The sequence below is a fragment of the Mus pahari genome, chromosome X, assembly GCF_900095145.1.
Source record: "Mus pahari chromosome X, PAHARI_EIJ_v1.1, whole genome shotgun sequence".
NCBI classification, from domain to species: domain Eukaryota; kingdom Metazoa; phylum Chordata; class Mammalia; order Rodentia; family Muridae; genus Mus; species Mus pahari.
In genome coordinates this window covers 145,323,468-145,336,413 of record NC_034613.1, presented here as the reverse complement: position 1 = coordinate 145,336,413, position 12,946 = coordinate 145,323,468, and the positions used below count along the sequence as shown (strand labels likewise).

The 12,946-nt window shown below is 41.0% G+C and overlaps 1 protein-coding gene across 2 annotated transcripts in view; it reads left to right on the top strand.

Moving 5' to 3' along the window:
• Prps2 (phosphoribosyl pyrophosphate synthetase 2) overlaps positions 1 to 9,856 on the top strand; it is a 36,640-nt gene extending 26,784 nt beyond the window's left edge. The window contains exons 5-7 of one of the 2 annotated variants that reach the window (XM_021187465.2): positions 4,185 to 4,358; positions 5,506 to 5,665; positions 6,849 to 9,856. In XM_021187465.2, the coding sequence (XP_021043124.1) occupies positions 4,185 to 4,358; positions 5,506 to 5,665; positions 6,849 to 6,941 (427 nt within the window). In that variant the 3' untranslated portion in view covers positions 6,942 to 9,856. The remainder of the gene's footprint in view (positions 1 to 4,184; positions 4,359 to 5,505; positions 5,666 to 6,848) is intronic. The other variant, XM_021187466.1, reaches the window with a different exon arrangement.
• Positions 9,857 to 12,946: the final 3,090 nt, after the last annotated feature.

The window sequence follows — 12,946 nt, the reverse complement described above, 5'->3', positions numbered from 1 at the left end:
GAGAGAGAGAGAGAGAGAGAGAGAGAGAGAGAGAGAGAGAGAGAGAGAGAGAGAGACTGTCTCTCTCCAGAGGTCAACCTTGGGTGTCATTCTTCAGCAGCTGTCTGCCTGTGTTTTCTTAGACAGACTTTGTAACTGTGACCTAGAGTTCCCAGTTAGTCAGCCTGCCTAGCCCACTACTGCAGGAATCCTACCTCTTCTAGAATTGTGATAGCAGACACATACCACTTCACCAAGCTTTAAGGTAGGTGGTAGGGCTCAAACTCTGATCTTCGTGTGTATGTGTGGCAAGCACTTTACCAGCTAAGCCACCTCCCATCCTCTTTTTCTCTTGACAGCGGACAGTTAGCTACTCCTGCCTCTTTGCACTCTACGACTTTGAGCTCATTTGGCATGTTTATGATCTCTCCTTTTTTGGGTTATGTTCTAGACTCTAACGTCATCTCACCTTTAATCCACTCTCTCTAGGTATTTGCATTTTGTTAGCTGCTATGTTTATAAGTTCAATAAAATTTAAATATACTATTTTCTATTTCACAAGAAAAACATTTCTTTTCTCCCAACTCATTATTATTATTATTATTATTATTATTATTATTATTATATGTAAGTACACTGTACCTGTCTTCAGACACTCCAGAAAAGGGCATTATATCTCGTCATGGATGATTGTGAGCCACCATGTGGTTGCTGGGATTTGAACTCAGGACCTTCAGAAGAGCAGTCAGTGCTCTTAACCACGGAGCCATCTCTCTAGCCCTTCTCCCAACTTTTGATTGGGCATTCTTTATTACCCTTTTATTCTTATCCAGGCATCCATTTTATTATTTTAACATGAAAAATTCCTTCATCTTCATTTTCAACTAATTCCAGTGGCTCATTCTTTAGTCTTATGATTTTGTTACAGCTATTTCTGGCTTCCAGTGTGAGTGTCTTGTTATCCTTGGATGCCTTATTCTCCCCCCCCCACTCTTTTTGTAGAATCCTGAGATTTTGTGTAATCCTGAGAGGATTTGCACATATTTCTTTTGGGTTCCTTGAAGAACTACCCTGAATTATCACTTTTAGATTCAACTCTCTGCTTGTGGGTTTTCATCCCGTACATAATGGGAACTGAAATAAGCAGCCATCAGAGGACCTGAAATGTGGTTTAGAATGTTCTAAAAACATCTGACCTTCACCCAGAATCAGAAACGAGACAAGGTAAATGCCCTTGTGTCCCCACAGTGGTAACAGGGTGCAATTGCATTGCTTGTTACTCTGGAGGGAAAATGTGTGAATCTCTCTGTTGCACAGGGCTTTCCTGTTAGACTCTTGTTTTCAACTTAGTCCCAGGTTTTACTCCCTTACTACCACCACCCTCCGGCAGTCCCAGCAGCAAAGCACAAGTTCAAGATTATTAAAGGGCTAGAGAGATGGCTCTTTCTATTCTTACCTAGTAGAAGACCAGAGCTGGATTCCTGGTACCCATGTCAGGCAGCTCAAAACCACCTATAACTTCCAGTTCCAGGGGAATCAGATGTCCAATTCTGGCATTGGTGGGCACCTGTGTGCCCATGTGTGTGTAATCATTTCAACTTCTGGGTACATTTGTGATGATAGTTTCCTCAAATTTCTGCATTATCTACCTCTGTGTTTCTTTCTATTGGGAAGGATAGTCAAGGTGCCTAATCTCCCAGAAGGCCAAAATTACAGCCTCAAATGTGATCAAGACTTGAATTCAGATCCCTAGCACCTATGTAAAAATTGGACATGACTGCATTTATCTGTAATCCCAGGACTAGGAAGCAGAAACAGGCAGATCTTAGGAAGCTGTGAGCCAGCCAACCTAACCAAAATGGCCAACTCTATGCTCTATCTCAAAGTGATACAGCGGAGCACGGTAGACCAGGACACTCCACATGCTTATCTGACAGCTACACATTTGGTCATATTGGGTAAAAGGTATTGAGGCTGTGAGAATTATGACCGAATAAGGTGTATGAAGTTCCATATGTTCTAGCAATTCGTCTCCGAGATTAATGCTCAGAAGATTTGAAGAAAGAGGCTCATCTATGCATATGCCAAAATGCGTAGCCACACAATTAATAGATATGGGGTTTCCTTTTGCTTTTGTGACATATTTTGGAACTAGACAGAGGTTAATAGCTGTGTATCATTGTGAATACACTTAATGCTGTAAAAATACATATGCTATATACATTTTACTATAATTTTCAAAACTACTAGTCATGTTGAAAGTCTTCAGACTTCAGACATGTTACCCTGAGTGGAATACTAACATTATGTATGTCATGTTGCCCCCTCAGTCACAAAAAGTGAGTTTTCTCAGACAGTTGTCTACTACCTTTGTCCTGATGGAATCACATAATCCTTTTTTGGTTGTCATCCGTGGACAGCATGATGAATAGGCCTATATGAATAGGCCATGCACTGCTTCTACATTGTGATGTATTTGTGTTAGTCCCTCCATTTTTTTTAAACCTGAATTATACTGTGATTGATATTTATTTTAAAAATTAAAACAGGGAAACCCTTAATGCCACATTGTACTGGTGCACTATTTCGAAAGAGGTTTCATCATCAGAGTGTATTTTTCTCAGACAAACCCAAGATGCTGTGGGCTCTCTCCCTACCCTGACTTCCTGTTCTCTCACATGCATACTCGGGTTCTCCTGGGTCGGAAACAATGAACAGTCACACTGGATGGCAGAGGAACTAGATTCAGGCAGCCAACTTCTGACATTGTAACACTCTGTTGTCATGTGGAAAGTTTTCAGTTGAGAACCATGCAACTGAGGTTTATTTTTAAATCTCATTTTTTTATGTTGTTTAGTAATGTCATACATGTGTATAATGTGTCTTCCTCAAATCCTCACTCCCCTCTCTCACCTCCAGTTTTGCTCCTGTCTCCCTCCACACACACTTTTCCTTCCCAACTTCATTTGTTATTTTAAAACTTGACTTGAGTCACGCAGTGGGGGCACATGCCTTTAATCCCAGCACTTGGGAGGCAGAAGCAGGCAGATCTCTGAGTTCGAGGACAGCCTGGTCTACAGAATGAACTCCAGGACAGCCAGGGCTACACAGAGAAACCCTGTCTTAAAAAAAAAAAAAAAAACCTTGACTTGAGAGATGGCTTAGAAGTTAAGAACACTGGTTCCTTTTCCAGAGGACCCAGGTTTGATTCCCAGCCCCTACATGGTAACTCACAGCCATCTGTAAGTGTTCCCAGGAGATCCAACACTCTTTTCTAGATTCCATGGACACTGTACACACATGGTACACCAGGCAATACATTTATATATATATATGCATATAAAACAAAAATAAACTTAAAAAAATAAAACCTTCATGTTCTGAGTAAGTTTACAATTTTGTGTTGGGCGGGATTCATAGTTGTCCTTGGCTACATGCAGTCTATAGACGTTCAGGTTGAGTACATCTTGACAGAATCTCATTAGGGTTCAATAATGCCCCTTCTCACAAAGCTGCAGATTGCCTAGATGTGCTAACAAAGGCGTTTGTCCCTAACTTGGTTCCAGAAACCAAGAAAATATCTAAGTTCTAAGCATCTTGTGTTAAGTTGTTCCTGTGAGTTTTAAATGAACTCCCAAATCGTGACAAATTCAGTATCAGTTTCTTAACCAGCAGTCTTACCTAGCTGCTAGGGTGCCCTGGCATATGTGGCAAGCTGCTATAGAGGCAGAGTTCATTAGTCTGTTTTTCCATGAAGATTGTGTGGTGTAGGGTCTCAGCTATGCCTGGTGTGAGAAGTGTGGCCCAATCCTTTTCACAGTCAAGATAGAATGTGATTGCTTGCTGAATTCTTAAAATATGATTTCCAAAAACAGATTTTATTTTTGTTTTCAGTGCTAGGGATGGAACTCGGGGACTCATATATGTTCATGGAAAGTCTGTGACAGAGTTTCTAAGCGAGGACCTGCCCGGAGTTCACTAAGTAGGCTAGCATGGCTTGCCAGCAAGACCCAGGGATCTGCCTGTTTCTGATTCCCCAGTTCTAGGATTATAGCATCTACTATCATTCCCAGCTTTTTAAACATGAGTTCTAGGGATTGAACTTGGGTCCTTGTTCTTCTAAGGCAAGCATTTCCCATTGAGCTATTTCCTCAGCCTGGTGCCCAGCAATACATTCTTAGATGTTCCCTTGCTTCTTTCCACAGGGTTACATCAATTGCAGACAGACTGAATGTGGAATTTGCTTTGATTCACAAAGAGAGAAAGAAAGCAAATGAAGTGGACCGGATGGTTCTTGTGGGTGATGTGAAGGACCGTGTGGCCATCCTGGTGGACGACATGGCCGACACATGTGGTACCATCTGCCATGCTGCAGATAAGTACGTGGGGTTGCTCAGAAAGACAAGAAAACATCTCCTTAGGAAAGAAAAACATCCTTTTAGAATTTTATTTGTTGTGCGTATATGTGTATGTGTGTGCGTGTATGTGTATGCATATATATGCATTGGGAAGGTATATATGCTATGGTACAATGCTGGGAGTCAGAGGATGACTTTGATGAGTTAATTCCCCCCTTCCACTATGAATCACAAGGATTGAGCTCAGATTGTCAACCATACTTACCCACTAAGCATCCATTATTTGAAATTTAGCCTGTTTTTCTTAATTATTGCTGATGAATTGACAGTGATGTTTTAGGCCAAAGGAGACAAACACCACCACTCCCAAAAGTCCTTGGTCTATTTTTATTTTCCAGGTTGGACTTTCAGGTAATTTTTGAAAGTGCTTCCCTAGAAATCAGACCCAGAAAGACAAAGACAGGATGTTTGTTTGTTCCACCCTTGCTTCCTTCAGCTCAACTTTTGGGCTAGCCTCATAGCTCATGTGGCTATAAAGCAGTACTTGGAAGGCTAGGAGACTCTCCCACTCCCTTGACCAAACTTGGCTGTGGAATCCTCGTTGAGGTGCTCTCGCTGTCTCACTGGTAATATTCTGACTTGATTGCTTATCATATGTTTTAGCACTATTGGTTGAAATCAGTGGTTCTCAACATGGAACAGTTGGTACCCTGGATAGTATTTGACAATCTCTAAAGACATCATTGGTTGTCACATTTAAGGACATGGGAGTGTTGCTAGTGTGTGGACCAAGGATGCTGCTAAATTTTCCTTACAATGGACCAAAAAAAATAATTATGTAAATATAAGTGTCAGGGTTGATAATCTTTAATTTAATTGAATACAAAGCATTATGCTAACACATACATTTAAAAGATTGTAGTTTGGGATAATAAATGCAGATGGATTTTGTCCCATCCTTTCTTTTATAGGGCACACTTTTCACTTGTAATATTGAGACAAGGTAGAATATTTCAAGAATATTTAAATATTTGTGGACACCTAATTCTTTTGAGATGGGACCTTGTTTAGTAGCTCTGGCTTGTTTTGTCTTCCTGTCTTGGCCTTCCTAGTGCTAGGGTTACAAGTGTACACTACATCTAGTAACTTTTTGTCTTTTATTGTGCAGGTTACTCTCAGCTGGTGCCACCAAAGTTTATGCTATCCTTACCCATGGAATCTTCTCTGGGCCAGCTATTTCCAGAATAAATAATGCTGCCTTTGAAGCTGTTGTTGTCACCAACACAATTCCACAAGAGGACAAAATGAAACACTGCTCCAAAATTCAGGTACTGTCTATACCCCAGTCAGATCCATGCATCAAGGCACCTGCTTCAGACTCTTCAATATTATCCAGCCTTCTGTTTGCTAAGGCAGATGCTAGCAGAGACCAAAGTTTCTCATCCTAATGTAATATCAGTCATATTAGATCCCTCCGAAAGGCCAAATATAGCAAATGAAAAAAAAAATGAGGGAAGGCAGGCAGGCAGGCAGGATGGAAGGAAATGGAGAGGACAGGAGGCTGGGATGGAATGCTGTTGGTAGAGCAATTGCATAGCATGGGTCAGGGTGTTCCAGTCTCAGCACCAAAGAAAGTAGTTGTGGTGATGCACACCTATAATCCCTGTACTCAAGGAGGTGGCTATAGGAAGGTCAAGCACTCCAAGTCATCCCAAAGTCCTCCTAGAAGGGATGAGGCATTGTCTCTTTAAAAAATAATGTCAAAAGGAAACAGAAAATGGCCTATGTAGGGTGGGACTTGAAAGGTAGAGGCAGGAGTATCATGAGAGCAGCCCGACCTACACAGAATCTTGTCTCGCAAACAAACAAAATGAAATAGCCACGGGGACCAATGGTAGACTGAGAGAAAGAAAAGAAATGGCAAATGAATAAAATCACAATAAAACAATAAGAGAAGTAAGGAAATAGCTTGATGTAGCACTTGCTTAGCATGACCAAGAGTGAGAAACCAAGTTGAACATAGACTTACTGTATAGGCCAACAACTCTATCCCTAGGTAAATAGTCTCCTGAAAGTGGAGTGGGGGCAGGGCAACTGGCTGTATAAGATTTGCTTTATATTCTATGAAAAATATTGCCGTGTTTTATAAATGGATGCTGGGATTATAGTAAAAACTTAAGAAATAAAAATGCAAGTTATAACATAAAAAAAACAGATTTGCTATATTTTCTAGAGTAAAACCTCTGCAAATGAATAAGTAAACTAAGTTTTAAACAACCAATGTCCTGAGAAGGGACCATCTGTAGGTAGCAGAATCCCTGAGTGTCCACGCTGAAAATATTCCCAAGAACCGATAGTTGGCTCAGCTGGCTAAAATCCACAGTTGTTTGTCATTCCCCAAAGAAATGACTGAAGGAGGTTTGACAAAAACATACCATATCCATTCTGGCTTTTCAGCTTTTAAAGAACTACAACTGACTCCTGTCTTTGGTGTTTTCCTGTGTTATTCAGGTGATTGACATTTCAATGATCCTGGCTGAGGCCATTCGAAGAACCCACAATGGGGAATCCGTGTCCTATCTGTTCAGCCACGTCCCACTGTAGTCTGGATTGGAATATTGAAGGTGGAGCAAGCCTCCTCTGACTTCTTACTGTCTTTGTCTGCCTGCTGTTGTAGCATTAGGACTCAGCAATTCTAGAATGATCACTGGCAAAAGCATCCGATCTATGTATACTCTGAGAGTCCTCTGTCTCTCCTTCTAAAGCTCAAGACTACTACTTTCTCCAGTTCCGGGGGAGGGCAGAGGAAGGTGGTGGCTATCTGGTTGTTAAATGAACTGGTATCAATGAGAACTGATCTTTTCCCTAGTTCTTTTTTAGTACGTTGAAGCAACAACTTTTAAGCCTAAAATGCCATTGTGGAAATTTGTCGTACATATATTTTGAGGTTGCCAAAGGTGATTTCAAATGAAAACCTTCTGTGTAAATATATAATAATGCCTGTGGATAGTTGGGGGAAAAATCCTCAATAACCTTTACTTCAGAGAGAACCTTGGAAAATTTATACTATTGTGAATTTTGACATTTTGTGGTTTTTTTTTTCTTTATGATAACTGGTTTTATTTTATTGCCCTTTATCAGGACTGAATTTTATTGTGCCTAAGATAGCCACTGATGTACTGACTTTTCTTAATAGATATTAGACATATTAAAGACAGTATAAGGCTATATCATTTTTTAATTGCCACTTCAAAGATATGTCATAAATGACAACTTACCTAAAACTTCCAAATTATGATCAGTGATCACTGTGATTTGACTACCATTTCAGGCTGTAGTCAATGAGTTTGTGGCCATGTTGATGTACAACTTTGTCTATCCCAGGAGAATTTCTCTTTCGAATGCAGCTCATGTCTTATCATCTTATTCTCAGACGCTAGCAATAGCCTTTACTTTCCATATTCCCCAATAGTTTCTTGTTGTAGATGTCCACCAATAGAAAGACTCCTTGAAATCCCCTTACAAATTTTAGGTTGATTATTATTTTATTTTTTCACATACATAAAATGGGGAGGATTTAAGAATGCCACCAAATACACTTATTCAAACAGTGCTTAATGAGCTTGAGTTAAATGTTCTTTGGCCCTATGTCATGAGAAGTACTCCATCTCTAATGACTAGTTAGCATCTCTAAAGTTGCTAAAATGTAGATAGAGGGCTGCAAAACAGTGGATGCGAAAGTAAATAGCTGTTCTATTAAAATAAACTTCAAAGAAATGGTTCAAAAAGCGTCGTGAAGAAGAATCTCATTGTGGGTGGCATTCTTGATAAAATGATCTTTTAGTGAAGTGTGGAGGTCCATGCCCGTAATCCCAGCATTTTAAAACTTACGCAGGAAGAGTACCACAAGTTTAAGGACAGCCTAGGCTACACAGTGAGTTCCAGCTCAGCTTGGCCTGTAGAGCTGAGACTGTGTGTCATAAAACACAAACAAAAGGCAGTCCTTTATAGCATCATTAAAAGTGGACAACCTATCATTTTCCTTCTCACAAAGAAGAGGATTTGCCTGTGTACCTAAAGCTTAGGAATGCTTTAAAAAAGATTCCCCCTTGCTGAGTATTGTAGCTAAATTCCCGGCCCTAAATTCTGCAGGCAGAAAATTTCTATTCATCTGAGTAGCACACTCAACCAGCACTCTTGAACATCAGAGGAGCAGAAGTCAAATCAATGTTACAAAGTATAATTTATGTTCCTACAGAAACTGGCATTTTGATAATACCTTATTTGTAACTGTTCTGAAGAAAGTGGTCCCTATCACCTGGGATGCTCAGCTCTGTGGTACAGTCTGTCTGTACAGGCTTGGTTAGACATGTGTCAAAACTTGTTTGAGACAACGCAGCTGTTATTTCTGATAAATGTGCGATGTCTTAATTTCTTGGTTTTTATGGCTGTGCTGAAGACATTCTTGTGCATACCCACATGGAGATAGCTCAGTGTGTGTGTGTGTGTGTGTGTGTGTGTGTGTGTGTGTGTGTGTGTATGAATGTATGTGTACACATGTCCCAAAGCATTAGCATGACAAAAGCCAGTTGGTAATCATTTTATCTAAGATATTTAAAGATTAATTGTACCATGGATCTTAAAATAATAATCTTCAGTTTTAAAACCCTGTCATAAAAATCTACCTGGCTGTCCTCTGAATTTGAGAACCAATGATTTCTGTCCTGACTTGGCCTGAGTTAGTATTTAAAGTACCTCTGAATACATTTGTGAACTAATTAGACTGGACTGGGCCTTATAGAGTGGAAATATGATTTTTAAATATTGATGGTTTCGGTTTGGCTAAAATGACGAAGGCTGTCTCATGAGCAGCTTTAATTCAGAACTTTCTTGTTCCTTGCTGCTCGTGGTAAAGAAACATAATGCAAATCACCAAATAGATCAGCTCTGTCCAACTCTATGAAAGAAGAGCATGTTAGGCATATCTAGCCAAAAAGGGGAGCCAGGAACTAGTTGCTTATCCTCCACATAATTTTATTAGTCAACTGATAGATGTTCATATGCTAACTTTCCTTTGTTAGATAGAACGTCGACTAAATTCAGGACATTCCTTGCAGCGCTTGCCCTGGTTTTAGAGACTAGAGAATTTTGAGATCCGGTGCCGTTTACTAAGACATTTCAATAAAATGCTGACTACTTTCTTTCATAGTTCCCATGTCATCATTTTAGAATTCTGTTTTTGATGAAATGATCTGCTGGTGAAGTGCCTGAGAATGTTCATTACTATATGTTAACAATCCAGTTTGCAAAAGGAAAGGAAAGCCAGAAATAATTAAAATGTCCTCTTCACCATTTTGAAGCCTTTTTCTTTGTGAAGGGCTTATTTGCTGTCTTCTCTCACAAGGCATCATCGATGTTCCACCAAACACATACAAATCGATCATTCTAGAGATTATCTTTCAAATTAAAGACCAGGAGTCAGGAGATGGTACCTGCCACCAAGCTGACCTGAGTTCAGTCCCTGGAACCCACATGGTGGAAGGAGAGAGTTGTCTTCTGACCACCACATGGAAATGTGGCATACAAATGCCCACCTCCACACACCCATATATCCATACATTGCTACAGTGTATTATACATCACTATAGTATATTATACATATAATTCTCTAAAAACTAGAGAAACTCACTATCCATCTCTTGGAACAGTCCAAACTTAAGTGCAGACTGCATAGAAGTTATTATCCATTTGCTTTGTTTTAAAGGATGCCCAATAGTGTTTCTGTCCTTTTAGAACATACCGCCTCACCCCCTGTTCTGTGATACTTTAAATTTTGCTTGTGGGAACAAAATAATTGCGTGTCTCTGTTGTGTGAATGTGTCTGCCCATCTGTCTCTGTGTGTGTGTGTGTGTGTGTGTGTGTACATGTTCATGTGTGAGCATGGATGTGAATGCCAGAGGTAAAGTTGGGATTGGGTTTCTTCCTCAATTCTCCCTTCCCTTCCCTTCCCTTCCCTTCCCTTCCCTTCCCTTCCTTTCTTCATTCATTTATTCATTTAACTATTTATTTATCTGACAGCATCTCTCCCTGAACCTGGAGCTCACTAATTTGACTCTACTAGCTGGCCAGTGAGCTCTAGACATCTTCTGTCTCCAGTACTCAGATTAACAGACAAACTGCTACCACGCTGTTTTTTTACATGGGTTCTGGGGGCACAAACTCAGGTCCTCATGCTTCTGTGCAGCATGTGCCTTATAGACTGTGCCAGTTCTCTAGCCTCAGGACAAGATACACAGTTATTTTCTTGTATGTATGGGAAATGCTTGAGTGAAAGTGACACCCAAAGACCTTACAAATCACCAGACAGCCAGGCATGGGGTCACATGCCTTGACTCCCAGTACTCAAGAGGTGAAGGCAGACGGATCTCAAGGCCAGATTGGTCTACATAGTGAGCTCCAGGACAGCGTAGGCTACAAACATGGGTTGCTGTCTCAGAAAACAAGCAAACAAAACTACTATGCAGTATAAAGAGCTGCCACCAGGTCTGTGAAGAAAGAACACTGTAAGGTTACTCGAAAGGAGATGTACTGCAAAAGAAAGGAGAAAACAACATACCAGCTTTACAGTGGTACCCAAGAATGCTGCCCCATCTTGGAAGTGTTTCATTCCTCATAGAAGTCCCCTCTAATCCACCCATGAACTCCAAGCATCAGGCCAAATGGGGTACAGATAGTTGAAGGCTGAGGAATTTGGAGCATTGAATCTAGTCAGGAGCTCAGTCAGGGCTTAGTGAAGGTAGGTACCACTGCTAGAGGTGGTAATTTGCCATAGAATTGTCCAGAATGCAATATCTATTTTCCAGCACAGACTGTAGTTCATGGTGTGTTTGAAGGAGGGTGGTCAATGTAGATGGGGGCTTGGAGTAGAAACATGACCATATCCTTTATCTAAATCATGTGTATAAGTCAACAAACTACTTAGAACTAATCAGCTTGTAGACCTTGTGGGTCTAGGGAGATGACTCAGCACTTAAGATTGCTTGATATGCAGGTACGAGGGCCCAAGGTCAAATTCCTAGCTTGTTTATAAGAAGCCAGATGTGGCCACTCCAGCACTCTGAGGAGTAGCTACAGGAAGGTGATAGGGCTTTGCTGGCTGCCAGCCTAGCTCCAGTTTCAGTAAGAGAACCTGTCTTAAAGGGATAAATCAGTGACAGCAGGACACTCAATCTCACACAAATGATCAGATTATGTCCTAACTTTACATTTTACAGCAGCCATTGTAACTATATCTTCAAATGCGTGAAAGACAGGAAGAGAGGCAGTCATTAATTTTGTGGGTGTTTAACCTAAAATGGGATATAACTTCCTTGCCCACAACTGTAGGAGTAAGTACATGGTCTTCTCATATACCTGTCTGAGCCAAAGGTAGCGCTGAGGCAATAACAAGTAGCTGCATGTGGGAAACACTCCCAGTGGGCTGCAGAAATGGCAGGTAGGGATGAACTTGTGACCATGGAGATCCTGCTCCTCCAAGGCCTTGTACAAGCTAAGCTGGTTGTGCTCCAGGTTTTTGTCACCATCCTATGAGAAATACAATTGAAAGGGATGCCCAGTTGAGCTCTGTGGCCAAAAGATAAATCAGCTGAACTAATTTTACAGTTTAAACGTTTGATAAGATGGGAAATGAAACTGTCTGAAGAAGGAAAGCTGTGAGAAGTGCCCTCAAGTGGGAATGTGGCAAATTGGAGTCTGGACCTGACATGTGACCTCATGACTAATGTCTACTCCTCTGAGACTTTAAATGTCTGTGCAAAACTCATGTAAGGGAAGATCATTACCAGTGCCCCAGCAATTTTATCATTCTATGTTTACTTGAAATAGTTGCACCCACTGAAGACAGTGGTTCCAATAAGGGATGATAGAAAGTTGCTTCTCTGTCTTCCTCTAATGAGTGGCCAACTCATTTTGGTTTGTCTGGGACTTTGAAGTGTAAGTCTGATATCTCTGGAAACCCTTCAATGCTGGGAAACCTGGGACAATTGATTGCCATAGTTCCCTTTCTTTTAAGGTGGGAAGTTATGGGCTCCCAGGACTATTGTTTAGATATGAAAAATACATGTAGCTGGTATAGATGGAAGGTGGAGGTTATTCTAAAGTTGCTAAGTATATTGTTTGGAGGAGGATCTGTATGCATTGAGGATACTGGTGAAGGAACCAGGCTGTCAGGTGCACAATTACAAGGTGTGTGTGTGTGTGTGTGTGTGTGTGTGTGTGTGTGTGTGTGTGCCTGTCTGAAAGCAAAATGGGAATCTGAGTGTACTAAACTGTCTTCCTATGTTTGCAAGGCTCAATAGTAGGCAATGGTGGTGGTTTTAATGAGAATGGCTCCCATAGGCTTATATATTTGAGTGCTTGGTCCCCAGTTGGTGCAACTGTTAGAGAAGGGAGAAGAGGTATGGCTTAGTTGGAGGAAGTGTATCACTGGTGGTAAACATTGAGGTTTGAAAAGCTCCTGCCAGCTGGGCGTGGTGGCGCACGCCTTTAATCCCAGCACTTGGGAGGCAGAGGCAGGCGGATTTCTGAGTTCGAGGCTAGCCTGGTCTAC